General features: G+C 43.0%; 2 protein-coding genes across 9 annotated transcripts; one reads left to right on the forward strand and one right to left on the reverse strand.

Moving 5' to 3' along the window:
* Positions 1-3936: 3936 nt before the first annotated feature.
* PBLD (phenazine biosynthesis like protein domain containing) lies at positions 3937-18575 on the reverse strand. Of its 3 annotated transcripts, none has more exons than XM_059850843.1 (9): positions 18437-18575; positions 14838-14937; positions 13049-13147; positions 12403-12512; positions 12228-12257; positions 11655-11743; positions 10517-10689; positions 9651-9713; positions 3937-4507 (listed from the first exon to the last, which is right to left on the reverse strand). In XM_059850843.1, the coding sequence occupies exons 2-9, from the start codon at positions 14896-14898 to the stop codon at positions 4395-4397; spliced, it is 738 nt and encodes a 245-aa protein (XP_059706826.1). In that variant the 5' UTR covers positions 14899-14937; positions 18437-18575; the 3' UTR covers positions 3937-4394. The 3 variants fall into 3 exon arrangements, with proteins under 3 accessions (XP_059706826.1, XP_059706824.1, XP_059706825.1); XM_059850841.1 differs by lacking the exon at positions 18437-18575 and adding an exon at positions 16964-17452; XM_059850842.1 differs by lacking the exon at positions 18437-18575 and adding an exon at positions 15628-15660.
* On the forward strand, positions 17777-24848 carry HNRNPH3 (heterogeneous nuclear ribonucleoprotein H3). 6 transcript variants are annotated; one of them, XM_059850838.1, is made up of 10 exons: positions 17777-17965; positions 18974-19110; positions 19655-19793; positions 20335-20522; positions 20931-21017; positions 21342-21457; positions 22665-22800; positions 22997-23077; positions 23162-23248; positions 23495-24848. In XM_059850838.1, the coding sequence occupies exons 2-10, from the start codon at positions 18993-18995 to the stop codon at positions 23506-23508; spliced, it is 966 nt and encodes a 321-aa protein (XP_059706821.1). In that variant the 5' UTR covers positions 17777-17965; positions 18974-18992; the 3' UTR covers positions 23509-24848. The 6 variants fall into 6 exon arrangements, with proteins under 6 accessions (XP_059706821.1, XP_059706819.1, XP_059706817.1 ...); XM_059850836.1 differs by having other exon boundaries at positions 17777-17947; positions 23530-24848; XM_059850834.1 differs by having other exon boundaries at positions 17778-17965; positions 23530-24848.
* Positions 24849-25892: the final 1044 nt, after the last annotated feature.

Here is a 25892-nt window from a genome sequence, read left to right on the forward strand (position 1 = left end):
GAGGTCAGGTTTGCAAATACAGAACCATCTGCAGAGTCTCCTGGGTTGGTACCTGCAGCATAGTAATTTACAGGAGCAGGTGTTTCCTTTTAATCTACATTTCTTTTCTGCTGAAATTGTAACTTTATTAAAAAGTGCCTGCAGTTTGTTGTTAAGAGGGTACTTTGTTCATTCTTGCTATTAACTGACTGCTGAAAGGTTTCTGAAAGTTTTAATGCCTATAATCCTTAAAAATACAGTTAAGAAAAGAGGCTGGGATGTTAAGTATGGCAGTCAACCACACACATCTTTAGAAAGCTGCTACATGTAAACACAATAAAGCCCAAAAGTCTGTTCTTCAAACAGAATTCTATTGTTCAGGAATGAGCCATTTCTTCCCAAATAAAGGTGAACGAAATTATTCTAGTCATGAAGATTCTAATTTATTTTTGTTTACAGCCATAACTAATTATGGAGAAAGGAAGCTTTCTGAAACAGAAGAAAAATAAAGAATTCCAGCTGGAATTTCCCACCTTGGTAGGATGGGCACTCTGGTCAGTCCCCTTTGGTTTGGCTCCAAAGCACAGCAAAGGTCAGTAAAGAATATTTGAAGTCAAACTCAGGTTCCTGGCTTTGCTGCACCTCACACCCTGCTCCAGCTCTACTATAACCCACATTATCCCTTCTCAGACCCAGCATCTCCCAGCCTGACTCCCACATCATCCAAACTGGCTTTGCAAGGGTTTGAAAGGTGCTCACATGGCACAGTCTCCACTGAGGCATTACAGCCCTGCTCCTCACACACCTCCTTCAGCTCCTTCCTTCCACCCTCTGCCTCTTCACAATCCTACAAAGGATCTGCAGAACTTTCCTTGGCTTTGCCTAATGTACTTTACCCACCTGTAACTCTTACCAGGACAAAAATGACACACAGGAAAGCAGTTTCCTGGTTTGGGTGTACCACCAAAAAAGTAACAGAACACTGCAATGTGAATAAACCTTGGCCTTAAATGAATCACAGCATTAAAACCCAAGGAATATCCTTCTTTCCCCATCAGTGAGGCAAAACCCAAGGCAAAGTACACAAAGAAACCAACAGAGTTAGAAATGGTTATTTTTTTTTTCTTATTCTGCTTTATGTCTTAGTCTAAAACCAACTTCTTAGGGGAAAAAACCCATACACACCATTGAGTATCTGGTCATATCCTGGGTTTTGTTCTTCCACTTTTCTATTCTTTGGAAATTTTTATTTATGGTTTGCAGTAAACTTCAGGAAATAAAAGGACAGTGACTCAGCAATTGAGAAAAATCCCTAGTTCTGTGGTTTTGTATAAGTCTCTTAATTAATTTCAAGACAGATTTACTCCTTGGGGGGAAAAAAAATAGATGTGAGAATAAAACGTGCTTAATTGGCAGATTTTTCAGTTTTTAATTGAACTAATTTAATTTTTACCTGACCAAGCATCATTCTTTATTTTAATTTAGGTTTGGGCTTTTTTTTTTTTTTTATTTCTGGGAAGGTTCCCTCTGCTCCCTGCACGTTTCCCTGTCACTCTGATGAATACTGAGACAAAGAAATCTTTCCTTTCCCAGAAATAACTGCCTCATCTGTTGCTAATTTCTCTTCCCATCCCTTATGGAACACATGGCTCCTTTCTATGACCTCTTGCTGTGTGCACATTCATGAAGTCTTTATAATTTCCTCTTCTTGTAAAACTTTCCAAATTTAATAACAACTTTTAATGAATGTTTTCTGTCTAGTCTCATCTAAATAACGCAAAAGAAATGCAAAGTATTTCCATGACTCCTTTAAGCAAACCTGCTAAATGGCTTATTGAGTTATTCCTATTTTCTTTACATCCCTTTTACCTCTACATTCATTTCCAGAGCAATAAATTTGGATGGCTTCTGTTGCTCACTAAAGTTTCCTGCTTTGCCTCCTTCCTCCTGGAGGAAGCTGTGCCTCTGCAGAGGCACACACCAAAGAAGCAAAATAAGCAAAAGGGCATTTAAATCTTCATGGCTGGGCTGCTGGATCTAGCCATGGATTTACTCCAGCCTTACAGTGGCCTGAAGCTTCTGTTGGACACTCACAATAAATAACACTCAAGTGCACAGGAATTTTTGGAATTGTATTTCCCTTCACATAATTTGCTCTTGGTTCAACACATCTCTATGCCACCAGTCTTAATTAAGAGAGCAGCACAAAACAGTTTTGCAGATCCTCTGCACCATAAACACTTAACAAATCCTTTGCAAAAAGATGTAAAACAAGGCCACACAAGTTCTAAATAATATTACTTTAAGTTTGCACAGCCTAATTTTTTATATAGAAAGACAGAATTTGTCCCAACTGATTTCCTTTACTGCTAACTGTAATGTGCAATACATTAAAATAAATCTTAGTGAATAATCAGGATCACCAGGTCAGCTGCACAATATTTCATGAGAATAAAGTTGCTTCTCAGAAAATAAGTGCTCTTTTTCTTGCCACCCTCAGCAGCCTTACTTGTTTTGCATATGGTTGCATGTTTAATTAGCAATCTTTCTGTAAATGTCTGCAATTAGACAATGATGATTAATAAAATAACTCCTTTAAAGCTCCATTTAGGCAGCAGAACTGCACAATCAGGTATAATTAATTCATCATTAATAAATCATGGCTGATTAACTAACATGTTGATTACAAACACATTACTGCATAGCCTCCCACCTGAGCTCTGGTGATTTTTCTATCCTGAAAAGAAGCAGAGACAAAGTAGTAGTAAACTATAAAAAAAAAAAAATGCTTTAAGCAGCAAAGATATCAGTTTGGTCAGGAAATTTAGATAACAAGTCTCTTTGAAATGTATGGGCCTTGTTCATTATTAGTCCTCTTGAGTAAAAGAAATGATTGTACTGTCTATTTGTTAAATGTGGGTGGGTGAACAAGAGCTGGTTCTTTAGGTCACTTTTACTCCTAAGGAAGGCTTTTTTCCACAAGCCTCTCTGATTATGGGCCAGATTCAGTCTTTGCCTAAGCCAGCAGGAAGAATGAAAGCAGCACTGCTGCTTCAGAAGGTGCACAGCCCCTGCAGCCAGAACAACCCAGGGAACAAGCCAGGGAACATCCTGAGCTGTGGGGACAGGAGGCCAGGGCCAAAGCTGCCACCACAGCTGTGACCTGCACCTGATCACGAGCCCATGTGCATAAATCATCCTGCAGCTCCACCAACTCCAGCAAGACTGACTACAGGAGAACGTGCATTTCCATTTGGAGACTCCTTTTGCTTGCCACCTAGCTCCTGAGCAGAGTAGTGCATTTAAATCACATTTTTGGTATGTTCTTTGTAGCCTCAGGAGACAGAATTTTCTATTTAAACTAAGATTCCCACACTGTTACTTGTCCAGCTACTTGGACTTAAGTAAGATGCAACTAGCAAGTTCTGATAAAATTCAAAATAAACGGAAAAACAGGAACTTGGCACAATTAAGTTCCTGATGATTTTTATCAGGATGACATCCAACTGTTCCCACAGTATTAGAGTGTCTTCTGAATTCAAAACACATCACCCTGAAATATTGCAAAGAACTAAAGCAAAGCTTAAGACAGAGGTGACTTGAAAAGGAAAACAGTTTCAGCTAGAGTCACTGAAAGTTCCATATCCCTAATAAATCCAGTGAAAGATCACACCATGGTGACAAAATCTGAAGCAGTACACTTCATGAAGACTATAGAAGAAGCTTTCAGTTTAGGAGAAAATCTTCAGGTTTCAAAAAATAATTGACATTACTGTAACCAATAAAATTTCCCCTCAGATTTTAATCAGCTTTAGGTGCATCACAAGGTCAATTTGTTAAACCTACAAAACCTTTAATTAAAAGTATTGACCAAGCAGCAGTGCTATGATCAAAGGCCATACCATTTGACTTTGAAAAAAACTGTTCATAAAAGAGAACCACAAGGCACATTCTAAATCATTTCTATTTTTTCATATTTTAATTCAAGTAAGTTAGTGAACATGGCTGCCATTTCAATGTATTTTTTTTTAATTAATTCAGATTTCATGAAAAATTATCTACATGGGAAAAGTTTGATTATCAAACAGATGCTTATAGTTTAATCCAAGAAGCAGTAAGGGATTTCAGCATGGAATTTGAAAATAAAGAGAAGAATCATTTAAAAGCAGAAAAACAAGATAGCTGTACTCGAACATTTTCACTGGTCAGTGCACATAGGAAGTGGCAAGATGGACGTGAAGAATGCCAAGGATTTTGAAGATGAGAAGTGAGTACTTTCAAGCCATTTTTAAAAATGGCCAACGAGTAATCAAAGATTTTGAGAACAGTAGTAATTCACTGCCTAGAGCTGAGATCAAATCAGCATAATCAGAGTAACATAAAGTGAGATTGGAGGGAGATTGGTGGCAGTTCTTTCACAAAGTCAGGTTTCCTTTTAACACAACAGCAGTTTGCCCAGCAACGTCAACTCTGCCGTCACCGCGCACGGAAATCTGCAGCTCTCCTCCACGGCGGGAACACTGAAACGCTGAAGGGAAACAAGAACCCAGAGTTAAAAACTACTGTGCATCCCAAATTATTTAGAAGTCCATGAAAACTCAGGGAAAGGAGGCTTCTGGTTCCAGAAAGCAAGCAGCACCAGGGACAGCCTGGATGAATTGCCTTTAGGGTGAAGGCCAGCTGAGGGTGTATTTCCAAGCAGACCTTGCCTACTGAGCCTGACAAACCTGCTACTTCATACAAGCAGTGAGGGGCAGGTTGCTTCGTTGCAGCAAATTAATTTTCTTCCATGTGTCTAAGAAGTCTTGAATTCTCCCTTCATGGGATACAGTTTTGGAGGGAAGAAGGAAGAAAACCAAGTGTTCTGCATGAGAATGAATGACCCTTCTACTGGCACTGAACACCAAAAGTTGATACTGCACGCAAAGAATGTGCCTGGCTAAAGGGTGATAAGCTCACAAAGGCAGTGGGAAAAGTCTACAAAGAAACACAGATGCTGCTTCAGCTGTCAGAAACTGACACCAAATTCTCACACAGGATGCAACAGATATTGATTTATAGAAACTGGATAAATCTGAATAGAAACAGCCTTCTGCTTGTAATTGCTTAGAGAATTCAGCTTTTGTCGGAACTGTTGAGCCACACACAGGTGTTCACCTAGCACGTGGAGTTTCTAACTCATTTCAGCAGTCTCATTTTAGTTGCATGACTTGAAAAGGGTCTGGTTCAGATGGCATGTAGAAAAGTTTTGAGCAATGTTGTGTCACTGACATGTTTTATGAAAAATCCTTTCCTTAGGATTTCTTCCTCCTGAGAAGCTGAGAGGCCTCAGGAACAAACTGTAAACAATGATTCCCTGCTGCTGTGGGATGCACCAGGTGGATCTGGGATTGGTCTCATCTGGTTGTTTCTAATTAATGGCCAACTCCAGTCCAGCTGTCCAGACTGTCTCAGTCAGAGACAAACCTTTGTTATTCATTCCTTTTCTATTCTTAGCTAACTTTCTGATGAAACCTTTTCTTCTATTTCTTTTAGTATAGTTTTACTATAATATATATCATAAAATAATAAACCAAGACTTCTGAACATGGAGTCAACTTTCTCATCTCTTCCCTCATCCTGGGACCCCTGCAAATCACAGTGTTGCTTTTGGGAAAGGCTCTAAATGGATGAAGAGGCAATAATGTTCAGTCCCCTTACTCAATGAACTTCCAACTGCTCCAGAAGTTGTCCAAAGCTAAGGAGCACGTTTTTCCTCTCAAACCCACAATTTATAAATTAGGTAGAGATTGTATTCAGATCCCAACAGAGCACAGGCTCTCTGATGTCATACATGCTGTATGCTTTAAAACTATTTCTCAGGCACTGCTGCTAAGAAAGCTCTTCTTTGATCAGATTAGACTCTCAGACAAAGCAAGCACTCTGAAAGAGTGGAAACAGGAGTTATTTAGAGATTGAGATTGATACTTTCTGTTCTTTTCCATTTATAGAACCGTGGGTTGTTTTTAACTTGTCAGAACACCATCTATGAATGGAGTAATGCTTCAAGTTGTAATTGAAGTGAATATTTTAGACTCTTAAAAGACCCAGGACAGCTAAATTTGATCACTTATTATTGCCAGGTGTGGAGACACACTGAGGTCTTCCACAATAACAGATTGAAATAAAAGAGATTGTTTCAATTCTTCAAAGGTTGGTTTGGTTATTTCTTCTTTAAATGTCTGAACTCTAGATCTTTCCTGTCAGGATTACTGAGATTGTTTTGATACTGATCCATTTTATTTTACTTTACTATTCTGGAAGAAACATCCAAAGTAGAAGAAAAACAAAAATTAACTCACAAAAGAAATTTTTAGACAAGCTTATATGGAAATTACACTTGCCCTATTTCTTCTCTGACACAAAAGCACTGGTATTTCATGCTATGTCCAAGAGTAAACAGGCCTGCATGGAACATTTCAATACCTAGGGGATTTCATTTAACAGCAGTGCCTCTGGAGGCATTCAGGCATCTCTGAAGTGCACTCACCTTTTAGATCATAAAGCTGCTGCACGCCCATTCCACACCTGTATTCACCAGGAGTACTTCACACTGTACATAGATTTTATACACATCTGCTATGAAAACAAGTATGTACAACTGTACAAACAGCACCTAACAGCTGAGCTCACCGTGCCCTGGGCTCCTCTGTGGTTACCCTGACACACAGGGAAGTTTGGGAGCAGCCACAAGGCCAGTGATACCACAGTATCACACCCCCTGCACTCACACATCAGCTGGTGGCCTTGTACAAATGTTATCTTCCTGTTCTGGACCTTCTTACCAGCCTAGATGGAGCCCAATGACCCCTGCTTCACCAATTAAAGGAATAATGGATTTTCTTCATAATGTCATCAGAATGACATCAGCCCAGGAAGAAGTGACACTCTTGTAATAAAACTTAAGAAATCACTAGTATTTTGTTCGAATTTCTAAACCCTAGAGAGGAATGCTGAGAGAAGCACTTGTTCCTTAACCCAAGTGAAGATCTCCAAGACATTTTTTATCCTAAGAAAAAAGGTGGACAAATCTGGTGATTGATGGAGGTAAACACCTCTCCTTTGAAGAAAGGCAACACTTGTGCATAAATCTGATGTTGTCAATCTGTGTGTTGAGATTACTTGTAAAAGATGAAAACTGCAAAGAAAACTCTTGACTTCATGAGAATTCAAATTAGCAAAAACTTAAATACAGGTAGATTCATTGTACCTTAACAAAGCAACTTCTTCTGTCTTTTTATGTGTTTTGTTGTTGTTGGTAACGTTGGTGGTAATTTTTGTTTCGTTTCTGCCCCCCAAAAAACAACCCTTAAATGCTATAAACCTGTTCTGTACCAGAAGGAATCAGAGAAGTTAAAGGCAGTAAAAAGAAACAAATTTCCCCACAAATAAATACAGTTGTCCCAAGTAAACTGGTATAGCAAGATTCCCCTAGCTTAAAGTGAGATAAAAACTGTCCTGGGTAAGCCCTTGTCATCACAATAATTTGGGAAGTCCTCTCTAATTTGTTTGGTTGTATGGAATTCCTTATGTAGGTTTATAAATGTTACCTTAGAAATATGCCAACAGTGTGAAGGGCTGGATACACAGACAGTTGTTGCACACTGCATTCACTAGCAACTGTGGAAGTCTATACATCTGAGAGATTATAATTTCTATACATTGCAGAGACTCCTCAAATGCAAGAAAGGCAAGGACTGGTACAAAATCCTGACTGAACAAGCAGCTTAAATTCAAGGACATGGAGCCAGCTTCAAGAAAAGATCACAAAGTATTTCACCTTGTAAAAGTACTGGAAAATTCTCTTTGTAGCTAGTGGGAGTGGTTGCTGTTGAGAATTTATTCTAAAAAAGTAGGAAGAGAACCCAAACACAGGAAATTAAGTCTGATGCTTCAGCAGAGCTGCAGCTGACCTCCTCTTAAAGGCCTCAATAGCCAGAGAGATCTGACAATAGATTTCATGTTCACATTTTTATATTACTTTATGTGTAATCTATTTGGGAACTAACAGAACCTTCATTCTATGGAAGAAAATCTTCCTTTATTCTTGCAACAAAAAGTATCGGATATTACAGAAGATACCACAGAGGTTTCTCAAAAGTCCAAAGATGCTCTTATTTATTAATAATTGCTGATATGGAATGTCCTGGAATGCCAGCTATCTTTTCCAAATAATCTCATTAGTAGAAGACTTTGCCCAATACTACCTGATACCTCTCAGACAGACACATGTAAGGAAAAGTTATTTCTCATAAACACACATCAGATGAACTTGTCCTGTTTAAAACAGTTTTGTGTGATTTCCCCCACAGAAGAAGTTTGAGGACATATATGCATGAAATATGACAGAAAAAAAAAGCCCAAACAACACAAACCTATCTTGTGGGCAGATAGGACTTTTTTGTGCTAAACACATTAGAGAAGCTGATTACAGTATCAGTTGCCCTGGCTGCTTGAGCTAGTTTCTCTAAAAGCAGAACAGGGACAGCACATACAAAATACATGAAAATGCAAAACAGGTAGAAAGTGTCAATTTTAAGTACAGACAGAATTCCAGCCTATCTGAGTACTTAAAGATGCAGCATCTATAGTTGCTATGGGGAGTTTCAGGCCCACATTAACACCTAAAAATGTCTAAATCTTCTGAGAAACAGCCAGTCCATAAGGACACATTACCAAAGACAGTTTTTAATCTTCAGAAAATATGTTGAGATTTCCCCCACACCTCTCCCCAACATTACTTAAGCTATCACAGATATTGTGTGGTGTAAATGCAAATACAAGATCTTTGGGACAGAAGGTTAAATCTCTCCTTTGGTCCATGATGGGGAAGGTCCTGTTCATGGTGGATCCTTTAAAGACTTACCATCCTCAAGAAAACCCATTCTGAGATGTATTTGACCCAAGACAGAAAGGCTTAGATCCAGGCTAGCTGTTTGGAAAAGTGCTTGCTTTTATGGACAAAGAACTTTATTAGATCAAGTATCCAGCCTCTGCTCTAAACTAAATGTGACCAAAGGCTTGTGTGCAGAATTGGCCCATTCCCTTTTGGGGAACCAGGTAGGGAATTTTGTATAAATACCAGGAGGGTATTTTGTATTGCTTCTCTTGCTCTTCTGTTCTCTGGCAAAGCACCAGAAACAGGAGAAGCAAGGAGTCACCCAACACCTCCTCATTTAGCACTGGCATATGGTAACAGCTTCTCTTGGTTTCTTTCCACCACGTTCTTAAGTTTCTTGCTTAGTAACAAAGGTGTGCTCTAGTAAGCACATCTCATTGATTGAACCATACACATAAACATCCCCTGAGGTTCCCCAAGCTCCAGCTATGATGAAAGGTCATGAGAACTAAAACCCCAAAGCCAAGATCAAAAACTGACAGCAGAGTTATGATCCAGAAACAAACACTTCAAACTCCCCGGGGCATGATGTGTCATGGTGGTGGATAGGAAAGAAAGCAATTTCTCAAAGACTACCCCACACACAAAATACTACTTAATATTCTTTTCATCTTGAAGAAATGGATAGGGAGCTATTGCTACAGTTTGCATTGCAGTAGTAATACAACCTTTTCTTTTCTAGTGAGTAGATTTACACAAATGGACGGCTTTGCAATGAAACAGTTTCTCTTACCAAGCATTTCTTTCTTCCCCAGCTGCTCTGACCAGTAGCTGCTTAAAACAGCATGAGCAGATCCTTAAAAGAAATCGGAAAACAAAGTACAGAATTAAATTACAATCACTACTTTACAGAGCAAGCATAGTCAAAATGTAAATATCATAAATCAAGTGCCACGTGTGTTTAGAGTAAAAAAACCTAAGTTCTGTCTGCTGTGCAGACTCTTAAGGCTTTATAATTTCCATTTATGGTAAAGCAGTATTACTTCCACATCCTCTAGCTTCAAAGCAAATCTTGCTAGGTGAGGGCATCATCACTAGCTACAATTCTCAGCTGACTAATAATTCGATGGTACCTAAGCAAAGAACAGCATCAGGCAGTGCAGCGTCAGAGGAGCAGGCAGGAACACGCCCTGCTGCCCTAAGCTGTGAGCTGTGAGCTCTCACAGGCCTGAGAACAGCAGCAGTGTCATGAAATTAGGGAAGATCTCAGCTGAAATGCATTGGGAAAGAACCCAAACAAAATTCCAAAGCACCACAAAAAAAGAACAGCAACAGAAAAGGATATAAATTTGCACTGCAACACTCATCCAGGAATGAACTAGTCTCTCACTTTTATCTATTTGTAATACTTGAGGGAAAAGATCTGAAAAAGACACAAGAATATCTGGCCTAATGACAGTAAGAAACTGATTTGATTTTTTCTGAATGAGTTGGCCTCAGTCATAAAAGTTTTTAGTTTAATGAGCACTCCTGCTATCCATATAAACCAATAATTTATAAGAGACTCCAAAGTACAAAAACAGATTGACAAATCTGAATAAGAACCTTTTAATTGAACTGAAAGAAAAGGTATGAGCTGGTTATCATACAAACACATACCTGTAACAGGGTCTTCCAGAATTCCAACCCAAGGTGCAAAATATCTGGAGTAAAAATCATGGCCTTTTCCACTGGAATTTCCCTTAACAGTGAGTATGAGTCCTTTCAATTTTCCTGTCTTTTCAGCTGACAAAAAGTGTTGTGCACTCACTTTCAAGTTTTCCAACACAGACCTTGAATATAATTTTGAAAATTTAATAGCCCTTAATTCATTTTACATGAATATAAGTACTGAAAAGAAAAAATAAAGTTATAGAATCATCTTCCCTACAATTCAAAACCAGCCCTAAAATACCAGAGCAGACAAGATCCCTAGCGTTGTCCTCACAATGGTATTTGACAGAAAAATCACCTTGAACCTCATGCACTCTGAATGAGCAGAGAAAAAACATCAAGCCATGTATTTCCTATTTATCTCTGAAAACAGAGCTTCCTGAAATATTAGCCACCAAAAAAAAAAAAAAATCACCTTGTTTCAACATTTTAATCATTGAAAGAATTATTGCCTCACTACAGAATGTACCAAGTGCTCCAGCTCCTTTCAGAGCAGGCAAATAACTAACATCATTCAGGTCTTCATGGCATCCTAAAGCAGTCTACAACTGGCTGATACCTCCCTACAAAAGAGTCTGAAAGAATGAAATAATAAGTACTCAGCTGAGATATATTTCTTTTTCCTTGGTACCCCAGACCTTAACCATTAGTTAGGCCAAACTTCAAGTTTGTAGTAATACTAATTTGGCCTGATTAAAGAAGTTCTGTTTCAGCAGTATATACCTAAATCATACTTGAATTAACAATGAAATTCAGATGAGATTAACAAATGCTTTGGAATCATTTGAATTGGAATTTTCTCTCTAAAGCTACTTATGGTGCTGTTAAGCATGTGTAAGCAGATTACAGTCCAATGGAAGAAAGAATCCCTGGCCTTCTGCCAATGTGCCCTGAACTGAAGCAGGACTCCCAACTTCCTGCCAGGTCACTGGATCATCTTTAGACTCAGATGGATGGGAAAAACACACCAGCATTCAAACTGCTTCCTACACCTCCTTCCCTTGAAGACAGATTTCAGAATGATCTTACTCAGCTTTGCACCTTCTGCATTCTTGATTTAACCAATTAAAAGAGTGCCATATACCTGTCATAAGTATCACTGAGGCGGACCAGGAGCTTCCTTGTGTCGGGAGAATAACGGACATCTTGAACAACCATGTCACCAACAGCTGCCTGGTGGGCAGGGCAGAGACACAAAAACCCATCAGCACTTGAATATAAAATATTATTCCCTCAGCATTTCTGTAAAGCACATTCCCTGCTAGAAGAGGGCTTATGCAAGGTCTTCAAATGCACCAAGTGTTTGAATGGGTATGGGGGAGTTACAGGCCCCATATGTGTCAATTTGGGAAGAAATCCAGCACCTAGAGGAGGGCAAGGACACAGACTGTCCTCTTATGCACACAAAAGGCTGAAAATGCCATTGAAATAAATATTGACACTTTGGTCAATGGAAATGGGAGACACAGGTTCAGCTGCAGCCCTGTGGAGAATTCCACTCCATGACCCACTGACCCATTACTGAGAGCTTTGAAGTCTGGTGTTTCCAGAGTATTGGGCAGTGCCTTGTCATCCTTTTTTAGCCATTTTAATACATAAAAATAAGCAAAGCTATTATAAATGTTTATCTAAGACAACTGATGGATTCTTCTTTTACCTTTATTAATTCTTCTACTTCCTTAAGTTCCTGAAGAAAAAAAAAACACACACACTGTGAAAAATGCAATATATATGCATGTATCTATGCAACTACAGACAGACACATATACTGACATACACATACAAACACATACTTTCCTTGAAAGCCTATCCTGAATAAAATTTTGACTAACCTGGGGGTAGGCTGTGTAAAGTGGCAAGTCCAGGACAATATGATCTTTCTCTTGTCTGGCCTTTAATTCCCCACTCAGTGTCACAAACGTGAGAACTGAGTTTGTATTTTCTAGAGAGAGAACATTGCAACATTATCAAACATTAGAATTTTAATCTAAATTGTCATAGCCCTCAGAGTAGCTCAGTATACTCAGAAAAAGTTAGTTATGCAGCTCAAATATATCTAGAGCAACACTGTATTCTGGGCAAAATTCCCAACTAACTCAATAAATCTGCTGAGGCTAATGAACACAGCAATTGTCAGGGAATCATTCCTGCATTTGTCTAGAATGAATGGGAATGCCCTTTTAACAGAAAGAGCAATATTCCCTATTCATCAAATCCTGCTATACCTCTCCCAGATGACATTTGCATATTTAGCACGTTCCATAAACCAGAGTAATAGCAGGGCATGGGAATCAGAGGGTAGGCATCAGACTACAGCCTGTTAACTACAGAGCAGAAGTAAAAGGCAATACCCAGGGTATCTCCATTTGTGTTCCACAGGTGTTCTGAATGTTTAATTGCCTTTGTCTTAAAAACCAGAGATGTGAATTACAAGTAAATGCTCTAAAAAATATAGAAATAGATTGGTTGTAAACCTACTTTGTACGTGAAATAACACAGCAGCTGATGCAAGAGTAGCATGACCACAGAGAGGAACTTCACTGGCTGGGGTGAACCATCTGAGCCCAAAGCAGGAACCTTGGAAATATAAAGTTTATTTAGTGCTATTAAGTGGAAGAAGTCCATATCTTAATTTTACCTCAATATATATATAGAGTGATGATGTTTCAGTTAATCAAAATGCACGTTACAATCAGTTTTGGTCCTAAACACACTTCTAGGTACCCATTTTGCACTGATTTTTCAGAATAGCTATCCCTTTTGAATCAGGTCAACAACCTTTGCATGCTGCACAGATTTTCCTTTGTCCTGAACAGGTCTTATTTAGAAGATAAAGCCTCCATGTCGGTGTGTATTATGAAATCCTACAGAGGCAGAGTCATGATCTGTATCACCTGCAGGCCAGGTTACCATTTAGAGGTGATGGATGGTTTTGCTGGTATAACAGAACCTGTACTGGAGTTAGCTCAGTTATAAATTATTTTGCTTAAACCACCAGTTTAGTCTGGTAAAAGCCTCTAATGTCTACCAACCCTTCATTTCACTAGAAATCATATTTCTATTTGCTGTTTCAAAACCAAGTATCACACGTATGATACTTGGTTTCCTGTAAGTTTTGCACATGCGTTTCAAGTGAATAATTACCATACAAACACAACAAGAAGTGAAAAAGGATTTTGGTTTAATCCAAACCAGACTTGTCATTGCAACTATGGAAAGTTCACACACTAAAGTCAGTGCCCTCTAATAATAACAAAGAGAACTCAAATAAAAGCCTGTGGTGGAAGCTAATGGCCCCAGCAGTGAAGTGCTGTGGGGGCTGGCCCAGAGCAGCCCTGAGCCTGCTCCCTGCTGCTCCTGCACTGCTCCAAGTAGGAGCTGTGCCTGGGAGCAGGACCTGCAGGATTCATGCACATGCCTGAGGGGAGACAAACGTGACCCAGAACGGCTGCCTGAACACTCCAGACACACAGCCAGACTTGGACTGAGAGGACATTAAGCACTCCCATAAATTCACATGTCCCTAAAATAACAGAGTTGATGGGTTTGGTTTTTTCTTTAACTAACATTAAATTAAACATACTGATCATGAAGGCCTGCAGAAACACACACTGTGTCCAGCAGCCCTCACTAGACCAATTCATGTTCCAGAAGCAGATGACAAAAGACATTCTGATGTTCCTGGTTCACCCCCAGCACCCCTCAGCACACACAGTGTCAGGTGTAGCTGAGTGCCCAAATTCCTTTGAAAGAACTGTGCACCCCTTGGGCAGCTCTGTGGGTCTGAGGCCACAAACAGCCCATTAGTACCAAAAGCACTGTAATGATAAAGAAGCTGGCACTCTGTATGCTGCTAGAGATGGGTGACCCAAAATAAGCATGGTAAACATATTGGCAAAGTGCTAACATGAAAAATGAAAAGTACTGTAACTTCTTGCTCCAAGCAATTAGTCTAACCCTAAAATAAATTCCAATTTATTAACAGGAGCAAGTAATTACAGTAACTACTATCCTTAATATTTTTAATTACAGAGACTGTACAAAATCCTACTCCCTGGACAATCCATCAAACAACAAAGATGATAAACATGACTCCTTAACCTGGAATCTAAGGCCAGACCAGTGGAGGAGCCCCTTGGCTCAGGCCAACACAAAACTGCCAAGTGAGCAGATTCAGCAAACTGATTCAGCTGGAAATTATTCCACAGAGTGAGTCTGAATGAATTCTGCGTTTGTCTGATGTTTTCTTGTAAGCAGAACCACTAACTTTTGGTAAAGTCATCTCCAGGTTTCAGTTTTCTGATGAAAGCTGTTTCTGAAAGGTTCATTTCTGTTGCAATTTTTTGGTGCAAATCTTCATCCAGGTCCTAGGGATGACATAACAAATCCAGTCAAGAACAGGCCAAAAAATGCAGCATCAAACTTTCTGTCAAATCCAGACACTTAATTTTCTATTATAATAAAACACAGATTCACTTTTAATTCAAAATAATCTCTGAGAGTAAAAACAACTTTAAGTGGGACAATACACTCCCTAGGTAGGAGCTGAGAAGAGACAAACTGGAAAAAAAAAAATAAATGAAACTGCTGGAGCTCACAAAGTGCCTGTGATTTAAGCCAGTGGACATTGATCCCAAGATACCCAAGCCCCAGGGATTGTATAACACTCTCCTTGGCCCATGTTGCACAGCTCTTTCCCCACAGTTATGCTGACTGGCCAGGTTTGAGAATCTAACCTTTAAAACACTGAAACTCAAGTGAAACAAAGTACTCAAGGGAGCTGGTCAGGTTCAGCCTCTGAGAGATAAAAACGGGCCCTTTAAACTTGAATTACTTCCTCCAATAACTAACCCTTTTCAGCCAAAATCCCACACCACAGCTACAAACCAATAACTGCTAAGTCCACTAGAACTGCACTTGCAGGCTGAATTCTGTACAGTTAGCATTCTACCATTCTACAGGACAGTTACAATCCCTTTATCCCAGGAAGAGTTCTGTCAGTTACTGCAAAGATCCTAGACCAGAACAAAGACCAGCAAAAACGGTATTAAAACCACCTTTCTTTTTAATGACATGGAACTTTATTGAAACACTGCCATCCTGTGGCACCTCTGAAACACAGCGAGGACTGCTTTTGCCATTCTTGCATTTATTTCTCCTGATTTTTTTTCTGTAAAGCTCTGCTGAGACTCTGGAGGGAACAGAGAACAGTTGTTTTGCATGGCAGCATCACACTTCCTTCAATCTTAGAATAAAATGCTGAATTAGCATCTCAGCTTTAGCTGTCACACTAAAGCCTTTACTTCCAGGAACTGCAGAAAAATTTAACCATCTGCATCCCAAAGCCATGCAAGTAAGGTAGCTTCACGATATCTTGAGGTAACAAAGTAAAATTAATATAAAAAATTAAATTAGAAGCTCATAATTTTAATACAGAGATAATTTTGAGAGTATTTAGATTTTATGGGATCAAAAATATCTCTGAAGAGAGATGTTCCCAGTCATACCTTTGGCTGACCTGGTAAGTAGGCAATGTTATATGAGATTTAGACAGACTTAGGAACTCTAGAAAGGATTCATGTTGGCATTACAAGATGTTGCCACTGGCTACTCTACATATATTTTATATTTACAGTTTTTATCAGGAGTTACTATGCAAACAATACAAGGCCTGTAAATTTCTAATCCATCTTAATAATTATTTTTGTTAGAAACGGGTACCAATGAGTACCAACTGTTCACAACACCCTGATGAGGAGCAGAACTACTGTCAACTGCACCAAAACCACCATGCAACATTGAAGCCATAAAAACTGGTTGTTTAAACTTGGCCAAAGCTGAACCCAACATACTAATGGTGAAAGACTCACATCGAGGTCTGTACCTGCTCTTTTTCTTTCCAGAGAAAGAGGAAAAATTCAAGAAAAAAAGGGAAAAAACCCACGCCAAAACCAAATCCCCTTCTACTGAGCACTAATTCTGTTTTACAGCGTTACTTTTCAGACTTCACCCTGAATCCTTCTTTATTCTTCAGAACTTTTATTCTGAATTATTCTTGAAAAAATTAGGCCATTTCTTTTAACTCAAAATCAACCCAGTCTGTTCCTTAACAAAATATTTTTAACAGCCCACAAAAAAGTCAAACGTTGTCTTGTACGACATCGTTTTAATTAAAAAAAAAAAAAATTTAAAAAAAAAAAAAATATATATATATATAAACAGCACCCCTGGGCTAATTTCTCTGTATTCTTGTGCCACAGCAAACAAGTCTGGAAAACAGAAGTCTCGAGTAAAGAAATAAAGTCTAATGCAGTGCTGAGTGCTCAGGCCAAGTACAGAATGGCAAATGTCATGGCACTACCTCAAAAAACAGCTGGGGTTTTTTTAACTTACATTTTCAAGCAGACAAACTGCCGCAGGATTTCCAGAAAATGGCCGGTTTGTAAATGCATCGACCGTAAAAATTGGAATCTGCATTGCCGTGTGCACCGGTTGTGCTCTCTAACCTGTTTTACCCAGACCGCCCGCACAACTCCGAGCCAAAGTTTTCCCGACGGCAGGCGGAGCCAGCGGCCCCATCCCGTCACTTCCCAGCGCCGGCACGGATTGAGATTCCTTCCTACGCCCCGCACTGATTGATTGCACTCAAACACACATTTTAACCTGCCTCGCCACCAGCCCCTGAGCGCCTCAGCGCGCCCTTTCCCCACAGCGCCCGGCCCGGCGCGCCCCGCGCTGAGGGAGGCGGGATCCTGCCCGGCTCGGCAGCTCCGCTGAGGAGACGTGAGGAGCAGCCACGGCGTGCGCCCACAGCGGGCAACCTTCCTCATGCTCACTCCCCCCCAAAGCTGCGCCGAGGGAGAGGGACGCGCTGAGCCAGAGTCAAGCTCCAGAGCACGGCCGGCCGCAGCCGCCGCCATCAGCGCGGGCGCGAGGCGATGGCGGCGCCGCGAGGCCATGCCCGGGCAGGCGCGCGCCCCACCCCCGCTCCTGGCCGCGCGCGCTCCCGCTTGGCGCCAAAACGAGCGGCGGCCGCCGCGTGACCGAGGGAGGAGCGCGCACGCGCCCGGGCGGCCCCTCAGCAGAGGAGGCGGCGAAAGGCGAAGCGGAACGCCCCTTCCCCTACCCCGCATGCGCGGTCGCTCCCTTCCACCACCGCCACCCCCCTCCCTCGCTCTCCCCCCGTGAGTGGCGCGTGCGCGGGAGCTGCCCAGGCGGGTGTGAGGCGGCGCGCGGCGCGGGTATCGCGATAGTCGCGCGGCCCGGACGCTCCGCTGCCCGTGGGCGCTGCGCAGGTGTGGGCCCGCCTGACGGCTCGGCAGTGAGCGAGGAGGCGCGTCTTGCCCGGCGCGAGCGGCTGCCGGGGCACGGCCAGGGGTGCGCGAGAGGCTCGCGGTGAGCGGAGAGGGCGAGCGGGCCGGGCGAGCGGCGGCGGCGGGGCCCGCCCGGGGGGGCTCGGCGGGCGGAGGGTGCCGAGGGCGGGGGCTCAGGGCTCGGGGCCCGGCTGGCGCCGGGTCGGGCCCGGCGCGCGCCCGTGGGCGGGGGAGGGGGAGGCGGTGCGGAGCCTCGTTCCCGAGCGCGGCCGCCATTTTGAGCGGTGGGAGCCGAGGGCGGCGGCGGCGGCAGCGGCGGCCCCGGGAGAGCGGCGGGCGGGGGTTCCTGCGGCGGTGAGGGGGCACGGCACGGGCTGGGCAGCGTAGCACCTCCGAGGCTAGAGGTGGGCAGCGGGACGCGGCGGGAGCGGGGCAGGCGAGTGGCGGGCGCCCCGGGGAGGTGCGGTAAATGGCGGCGGGGAGCAGGCGGGGGGTCAGGGCCGCGGTCTCGGGAGGACGGCGGGAGGCGGGATCGCGATGGCTCCGCGCCTACCGAGGCGGCGATGGCGGCTCCCTTTGTGGTTCGGCGGCGGTGCCCTCCTGCACACGCCCCAGTCACGCACACGCCCCCGCCGCCCCCGGCTGCGGGCAGACAAAGAAAGGCCTTGTGGCTCCAGGCCCTTCCTCAGCTGTGGCGCTTCAAGGGAAAAAACGGCCGAAAAAAGCAAAACCAAGGAGGCTTTACGGAGTGGATGTGCAGTGTTCTCGGAGTAAATGCCGAGCTTTCTGTGCCGTGCCTGCCCACGTGCTGCCCGCCGTCCACGCGGTGCTCCCAGCAGCAGCCCCGGTGGCGGGGTTCAGTCCCCGCGGTGGCGGGTTTAGATCCCGCTGGCATGTCTCTAGATGGCCGCTTTCAAATCCAGAACAGAAATAAAGCTCGTGATCCATTATGTTTTCTAAATAAAAGAAATCTTAGCAGATTTCTTTTTGGGGCGGGACTTAAGCACGGACGGAAACTCAGGGGTTTTTTTTAATTTCTGTTTTGTTGTGTTTTGGTTTTTGTTTTTTGGTTTTTTTTTATTTTTTTTAGGATTTAAATTAAATAAAAGATGGACTGGACTGGAAAACACAATGGGCCCAATGATACAACCAATGACGGAACAGTGGTACGACTCCGAGGCCTCCCATTTGGTTGCAGTAAAGAAGAGATTGTTCAGTTTTTCCAAGGTACCTCCAGTATAGTCGTAGTGTAGTGGGTTTCTATAGAGTTTCTGTAGAGTTTTTTGTATGTTTTACACAGTGCTTTGTACATGTTTAATAGCTGTTAATGGGGTGGATGGGGAGGGATTGTGTTAAATCAGTTTATCGTAATTAAGATTTATGCCCTGTAAATGAAGCAGAGATAACCGTAGATATAGTAGAACACAAAATGTACCTGATTTTGCCGAGGTGGGAAACGTACCTTGCACAGGGGGGTAACCTGAATGTTAGCATTTGGATCAGTTAAATTGCTTGATGGGCTGCTATATTTTCTTCGTGTAACATAGGTGGTTGCATTTTTGTATAGTCTAAACAGAAAAGAAGTATGGCTAAATCCATAAATGCTTAATGAAAAGATCCAGGGCTTGTATTGTTGGGTGATGGGGGAAACAAGGTGGTTTTCTTTTTCGTTGTTGTTGTTTAGATATGCTTTAAGTATTTGCTACAGATGGGAATGTTTCAGCCTTTAACACTGTTCCCCTTGACGGGGTTATTTGTCCTTGGGTTAAAGGGTTGGAAATCGTGCCAAATGGGATAACATTGACGCTGGACTACCAGGGGAGAAGCACAGGGGAGGCCTTCGTGCAGTTTGCTTCAAAGGAGATAGCAGAAAATGCTCTGGGGAAACACAAGGAAAGAATAGGGCACAGGTGGGGATGGAGAGTTTGGGATGGTGTTAAATCTTTCTTTTTTGGGGGTTGTGGGTCAGTAATGCTTTTGGGGGGTTGGGGACCATTGGGGAATTGGCTGTTTTTAAGAATTTTTATAACTGATCCTAAGTTAACTTGGGAAATACAGTAGATTTGGGGGGTGGGGGAGACAGTATTGCACTGGGTAGTTTGCTAAACTCAGAAAACTGTTTCAATCATGCTCGTGTAGGGTAATTTGTGATAAATGCTGCTATAGCCATTGTTTTTCAACAGTATGTTTCTCATACTGGAAAGACACGTTTTAAGCTTAATTCGTACAGCTAGAATTTTCACATAGTAATTTTTGCCACTCTAAAGTGGGTTTTTTTAAATACACTTAAGATTCTTACAGTTTTGAGGAGAAACTTAAGTTGTATGGTATTTCTAGTCACTGCTATTGGCTTGTACGTTTGGCTCTAGAAAATGTAGTATGGCCTTTTGTAAAATTCAGACTGCTTCTGCCTGTGTTCTTACTGTTACCTTGAAAATCCTCTCTTATTAGATACATTGAAATCTTCAAAAGTAGTAAGAGCGAAATCAGAGGATTCTCTGACATGCCAAGAAGAATGATGGGACAACAACGACCTGGACCATATGATAGACCATTAGGAGGAAGAGGGGGTTATTATGGAGCTGGGCGTGGAAGTATGTATGACAGAATGCGTCGAGGAGGTGGTGGATATGACGGTGGTATGTTCATCTAATGAACACAGGTTCTCTTGGCAGTTTCATGTTTCTGACATGCTTGTCAAGAAATGAGACATGGCAGTAGCTGTAATGCCCATTAGGTTGGATGGATTTATCTGAAAAAAACTTGTAACATATCAAAACATGTGGCTGAGTATTTACAATGAATGTTAATAATAAGGGAGTAATTTTCATTACAATCAGATCTTTCCATGTGCATGTTTCAGTCTGTGTTACACAAAATGAAATGTACTTCTGCACCATGTTCAGAAATGCAGGTTTGACAGTCTGCAGAGGCTGCTTGCAAGGTGCTGGCTGCCCAGAGCCTGCAGGACTGAGTGTTGTGTGTGCATTGCTCTGTGGCTTGCGAGCAGTGATGTAATCACTCCTCTCCTTCTCTCCACTGCACAGGATATGGTGGCTTTGATGATTATGGTGGCTATAATAACTATGGCTACGGAAACGACGGCTATGACGACAGGATGAGGGATGGGAGAGGTAAAAGAAATTCATAGTTTGTCTGAAAAGGTTTTCCTGTTACTTGAGTTGCAAGACACAGTATTTCCAAGACCGATAATAGTTTCATTCTGCCATTTGGTAAAGAAGGCTGTTTAAAAGGGGAGGGGACTGGGGAGTTGCAAGAAAAGGTAAATAGATGGCTTAGCAGGGCTTCTGGTTAAGGTTTGGGCTGATACATGGGAAGTGTAAACACCATGCATTCACTGGTATCATTTAGTGCTTTCAGAAAAAGAGTAGCGATGACTTTTGGCTTTTCATGATCTTAGAGGTGTGTGGGTTTTTTTGGTTTGGGTTTTCCAATAGGCATGGGAGGACATGGCTATGGAGCTGGAGATGCAGGGTCGGGGTTCCATGGTGGCGGTCATTTTGTTCACATGAGAGGGCTGCCTTTCCGAGCCACGGAAAACGATATTGCTAACGTAAGTACCACGGGGGAAAGGGCTTCCTCATGCCAGCAGTGTGCATGTCCCTGTCTGTCCCAGCCCAAACTCGGGGAGCCTTCTCAAACGAGTCACTGCTACATCTGCACAAAGTTAACGAGCTTTTATAAAGCTGCTGTCTGAGGTGGGATTACCAGAGAAGTCAGCAAAGCTATATTTAACATTAATCCCTGCACTCCCTGCTCTTTCGTTTCCATAAAAGATGGATTGCAGAGACAACAGTTGCTGTAATCAGTATCCTCATTTTAAGGCCTTTAGGATTTTTTTAAGCTTCTCTGATTTTGTGAAAATGACAGAAGGTGTGAGGCTTAAATTGCTTAGTTTGCCTATTTGTTTGTTGTTCTCCTGAGACTTTATTTCAAGAGGGGTAGGGTGGGCAGGCTGTGTTGGCTTGGAGGGGACTGTATTCCTCTCGTAAGAGATCAGGATGGCAGGTAGAGGTGCGTCTGCAGAATCTTGGGAATGCATTCTTGTGTCACTGCAGATGTGGTGTTGTCAGGGAAGAGGTTTTCTTGGGATACAAGGCCTGGTTTAAACATAGCACATCTTTGGAGAGGGGCTGTCTTGCCAGTGGCACCTGTGTGTTATATATGCAGAGCTCTGTTCTTAAGCTTTTGCTTGTTTGCTTTTGTGGGTGGGTTGGTTTACTTAAATAGAGGTGGATTTTCTTGTGCCAGTTTGATTGTTCCATTTAGAGTAAAGACTATGTGACAGCAAGAGCCGAAAGTCAGGCTTAGATCTGGGGCAGTGAGGAAGAGCAGTGCTATTGGCAGGCGGCTTCTCTTGGATTCCATGAATGCATCCTTGCTTTGAGAAATCTGGAAGAGCAGAGCCAAATGAAAACCAACTGATTTTCTTGTCCAGGATGCCATCACATTTAACTGTGTTGCTCAGAGCAGTGTGTGTGGGCAGGAGTTGTTTGTATCTGTGCGTTCAAAGGAAGCTCCTCGGGCTCTGTAGCTGCAGCTCTCCAAGCTGTGTAGTAACAATGGGTTGTAAATGTAGGTTGACCTTTGTCCCACAACCACTGAGTACTACTTGAGAAGTGAGTAGTTAAATCTGTGTGGTAGGATGACATTGACATTGAATTAAAGCAGTGCGCCACTAACCATGGAAATGGAAAAAAAGGTACCTGGCTTGGATTCTGCATTAACAGGGTTGGGTTTTTAATTTGTTTTTTCCCTAGTTCTTCTCACCATTGAACCCTATAAGAGTTCACATTGATATTGGAGCAGATGGAAGAGCTACAGGAGAGGCAGATGTGGAGTTTGTAACACATGAGGACGCAGTAGCTGCCATGTCCAAGGATAAGAATCACATGCGTGAGTGTCCTGTTCCCTGGCTGCTGCTCTGGCAGGGCTGGGAGCAGCAGATCCATCCTGAGGTTTTCCCAATTTTCCATATTGCAAACTCGCTTGTTTATGGCCTGCTGCCTGTGGAGGGTTGGGGGGTTGCTTTGTACCTCTGCTCCTGGTCTGGAAAACAAAATACAAACGGAGGCTTTTTTGCTTCTTGCAGAGCATCGATATATTGAGCTGTTCCTGAATTCCACTGCTGGAGGTGGCTCTGGAATGGGAGGCTATGGCAGAGATGGAATGGGTATGCAGCAATTGCACATTCAGCTGATGCTTTGCCAAGTCTGAAGAGTTCCAGGCTGGTAACATTGCACGTTTGGCTTTGCAGATCAAGGTTACGGCTCTGTTGGCAGAATGGGAATGGGTAGCAATTACAGCGGTGGATACGGAACCCCTGATGGCTTGGGTGGATATAGTAAGTACAAGTTCTCTTCTAAATGTCCTGGGGAATGTGTGAATGACTGGGGGGGACAGGGGTGCTGGGCTTTGGCCTGGGAGATGGGAAAGAGGGGCAGTGGTTTGCTGAAACTCAGTCTCTGGGGGCCTTGCACATGGTGCTACCGACGCTGGTTAAGAGCAGTAGTGCTGGAGTACAGTTAGTGCAAGTTGTCACCTTCCCCAGTTGCTCTGTGTCACCCATCCCGTTTTTTCTTTCTTGAAGGTATGCATGCGTGACCTTGTGTCAATTGTTTGCAGGTCGTGGCAGTGGAAATAGTGGAGGATACTATGGGCAAGGCAGCATGGGTGGAGGAGGATGGCGTGGGATGTATTGAAGGATAGCCTTGCTTCTGCAGAACATCTTGGAAGAAACAGTCTCTGGTCTACTAGACTTTCTTACAAAATTTAATTTCTTTTGTATTTTAAGAACTTTATAATGACTGAAGGAATGTGTTTTCACAATATTATTTGGTAAGCAACAGATTGTGATGGGAAAATCTGTTTTCTGTAGGTTTTATTTGTTGCATACTCTGACTTTAAATAAATTTTTATATTCAAACCACTGATGTTGATACTTTTTATACTAGTTACTCCTAACGATGTATTACATATTCAAGACTACAGTCGGTTTAAAATGTTGTACTATGGTTCCATAAAGGTGGTTGTACTGTAACTCCTATGAACACTGATTCAGTTCTGTGTAATCTTGGTCTAGTGAACAAATTTAAACATTCACTTGTTTAAGGGGAGAAGGGTAGATGAATAGCTTAGTTTATTTGGTAATTCCTTTCCTAAACCCTTTTGGTAAGTTGTATGTAATAACTGCAGCACAGCAGAAAGCTGTGGAGGCTCAGTCACTGTTGCAGCTTCTTCCTCCTGCTGCCAGCACCCCCAGCAAATGCACAGCTGTAAAGGAGCAGCAGCCCCTTCCTGCCTCCACACCAGGCAGCAGCCACGGTGATTTCCACCTTGCTGTAGTGTGTAGAGCCTGCATTTCACACGTGTAACCTGCCCGTCTAACTGAAACACAGCACAGCTTGTAGCTAACGTGACATAGGTTGAATACTGGTTCATTTGATGCTTTTTCTTTAGTATTTTTTCACAAACATGGTTTTAGGAAGACTTGGGGATTTGGAAGCAAGTTACTTCTTTCTTGAATTTATTGTATTTAAACATGGTTCAGCATTTTTTTTCACTGCACAGAGCGGATTTGTCTGTATTTGTTCCAAGTTTGCCAAGCCATTCTACATAAGAGCTCATTCAAAGCCAAGATCTCTGAAATACCTGTAGGCCCGATACCTTTTCAGTAACACACAACCAAAACACGTTGATAAGACTTTTTGTGCATTTGTGACATGTAAGATATGTAAGAAACTTATTGTTTGAAGACACTTAACATACCTGATGTGTAATGGAAAAAGGTATTTATTCTTCTGAGCCAGTGTGATCTCCCAAATTACCTGCTTTGTCCTCAATGCCTCCCTTAAAATGTCAAATGTGATCTTGGGTATTGCAAGTCTGTCACCTGTTTTGCTAGTACTGTGTTATATCTGTAATAAATGTCTTCTTGTGGGAGAGGAGAATGGAGTTTATTTCACCAGAGCCTGTGTCTGGGTGGCAGAGGGAGTGGAAGAGCTGCAAAGGGAAACTGGCACAGGACGCTTTCCAAGCACTGGAGCAGCGTTGGCTAGGAAGGGGAGGGAGAATGAGTTCTCAACCACTTGAACATGGCTGCTCTGCAGAATTAGGGGGCTCTTGGTCTGTTTGCAGCAAAGCTGAGGTGTTTCCCATGTGGCAGTGGTGGCACCAGGGTTAGTTCAATTGCAAAGTACCTTAGAGTGAAGTGGAGGAAAGGTGCATTTGTAGGAGCCCGTTAGGCACAGAGAGAGCGAAATCCCGCGGCGCTGGGAACAGCTGGGGCTCCCTCTTGGGACGCGGAGCTGACACCTGCCCGGCCTGGCGTTTGGAGAGGGGCTGGGCTGTGCTTCGGGCAGGGTGCGCTCACTGCAGCCCCGGGCCGAGCCCCTGCGCCGTGCCTGCCCTGTCCCTCCGCCGCAACGAGAGCAGCGCTCAGCCCCGACCCTCCGCTCCCAGCAGCAGCGCTGTGAGCGGAGCCGTGAGCGGAGCCGTGCCCGCTCCCAGGGGCCGGGCCAGCACCGGGCACGGCAGGGCTGCCGGGAGGGGCCGGGGCTCCCGTGGCCCCCGGGCAGGCGGAGCACACACGGGCACTGACCCTGCCGGTGCCCTGCGCAGGGAGGAACAGGGATTGACTAACGCCCCCAGAGCAGCACGGCAGAAGTGGCTTCATTTCCCAAAGGGAATAAAATGCTGCTCTGATCCTCTCTGACAGTTCGAGGTTCTTGTGGGTACCCCACAGCTCTTCCTGTGCTCTTCTCTGTGTGAGAAGGATTTAGAATCAAGAGCAGGGTTTTACAGAAAGACAGAAATGCAGCATTAGTCACAGCAGTGTCCAAAACCCTTAAAAGCAGGCCAGGTATGTAGTTTGACGCCAAGGGAAATGAAACCACATGGAACCTCCAGCATTCATTTTGTTCAAGGCAGAAGCCTTACCCGCAGTCAGTAACAGCAATCTGAATATGACACACTTTTCCTATGCAAAC

The sequence above is a fragment of the Haemorhous mexicanus genome, chromosome 7 (genome assembly GCF_027477595.1).
Source record: "Haemorhous mexicanus isolate bHaeMex1 chromosome 7, bHaeMex1.pri, whole genome shotgun sequence".
Classification (NCBI taxonomy): Eukaryota; Metazoa; Chordata; class Aves; order Passeriformes; family Fringillidae; genus Haemorhous; species Haemorhous mexicanus.

Excerpts from the sequence above, each read along its gene's own strand:
- HNRNPH3 (XM_059850836.1), top strand. The coding sequence starts at position 18,993 with ATGGACTGGACTGGAAAACACAATGGGCCCAATGATACAACCAATGAC. Across the intron at positions 19,794-20,334 it reads AAGGAAAGAATAGGGCACAG|ATACATTGAAATCTTCAAAA; the intron begins GTGGGGATGGAG and ends CTCTCTTATTAG. Across the intron at positions 22,801-22,996 it reads CAAGGATAAGAATCACATGC|AGCATCGATATATTGAGCTG; the intron begins GTGAGTGTCCTG and ends TGCTTCTTGCAG.
- PBLD (XM_059850841.1), bottom strand. The coding sequence starts at position 17,047 with ATGCAGATTCCAATTTTTACGGTCGATGCATTTACAAACCGGCCATTT. Across the intron at positions 13,148-14,837 it reads TGGAGATGACTTTACCAAAA|GTTCCTGCTTTGGGCTCAGA; the intron begins GTTAGTGGTTCT and ends TATATTTCCAAG. Across the intron at positions 11,744-12,227 it reads AAGTAGAAGAATTAATAAAG|GCAGCTGTTGGTGACATGGT; the intron begins GTAAAAGAAGAA and ends CCTGCCCACCAG.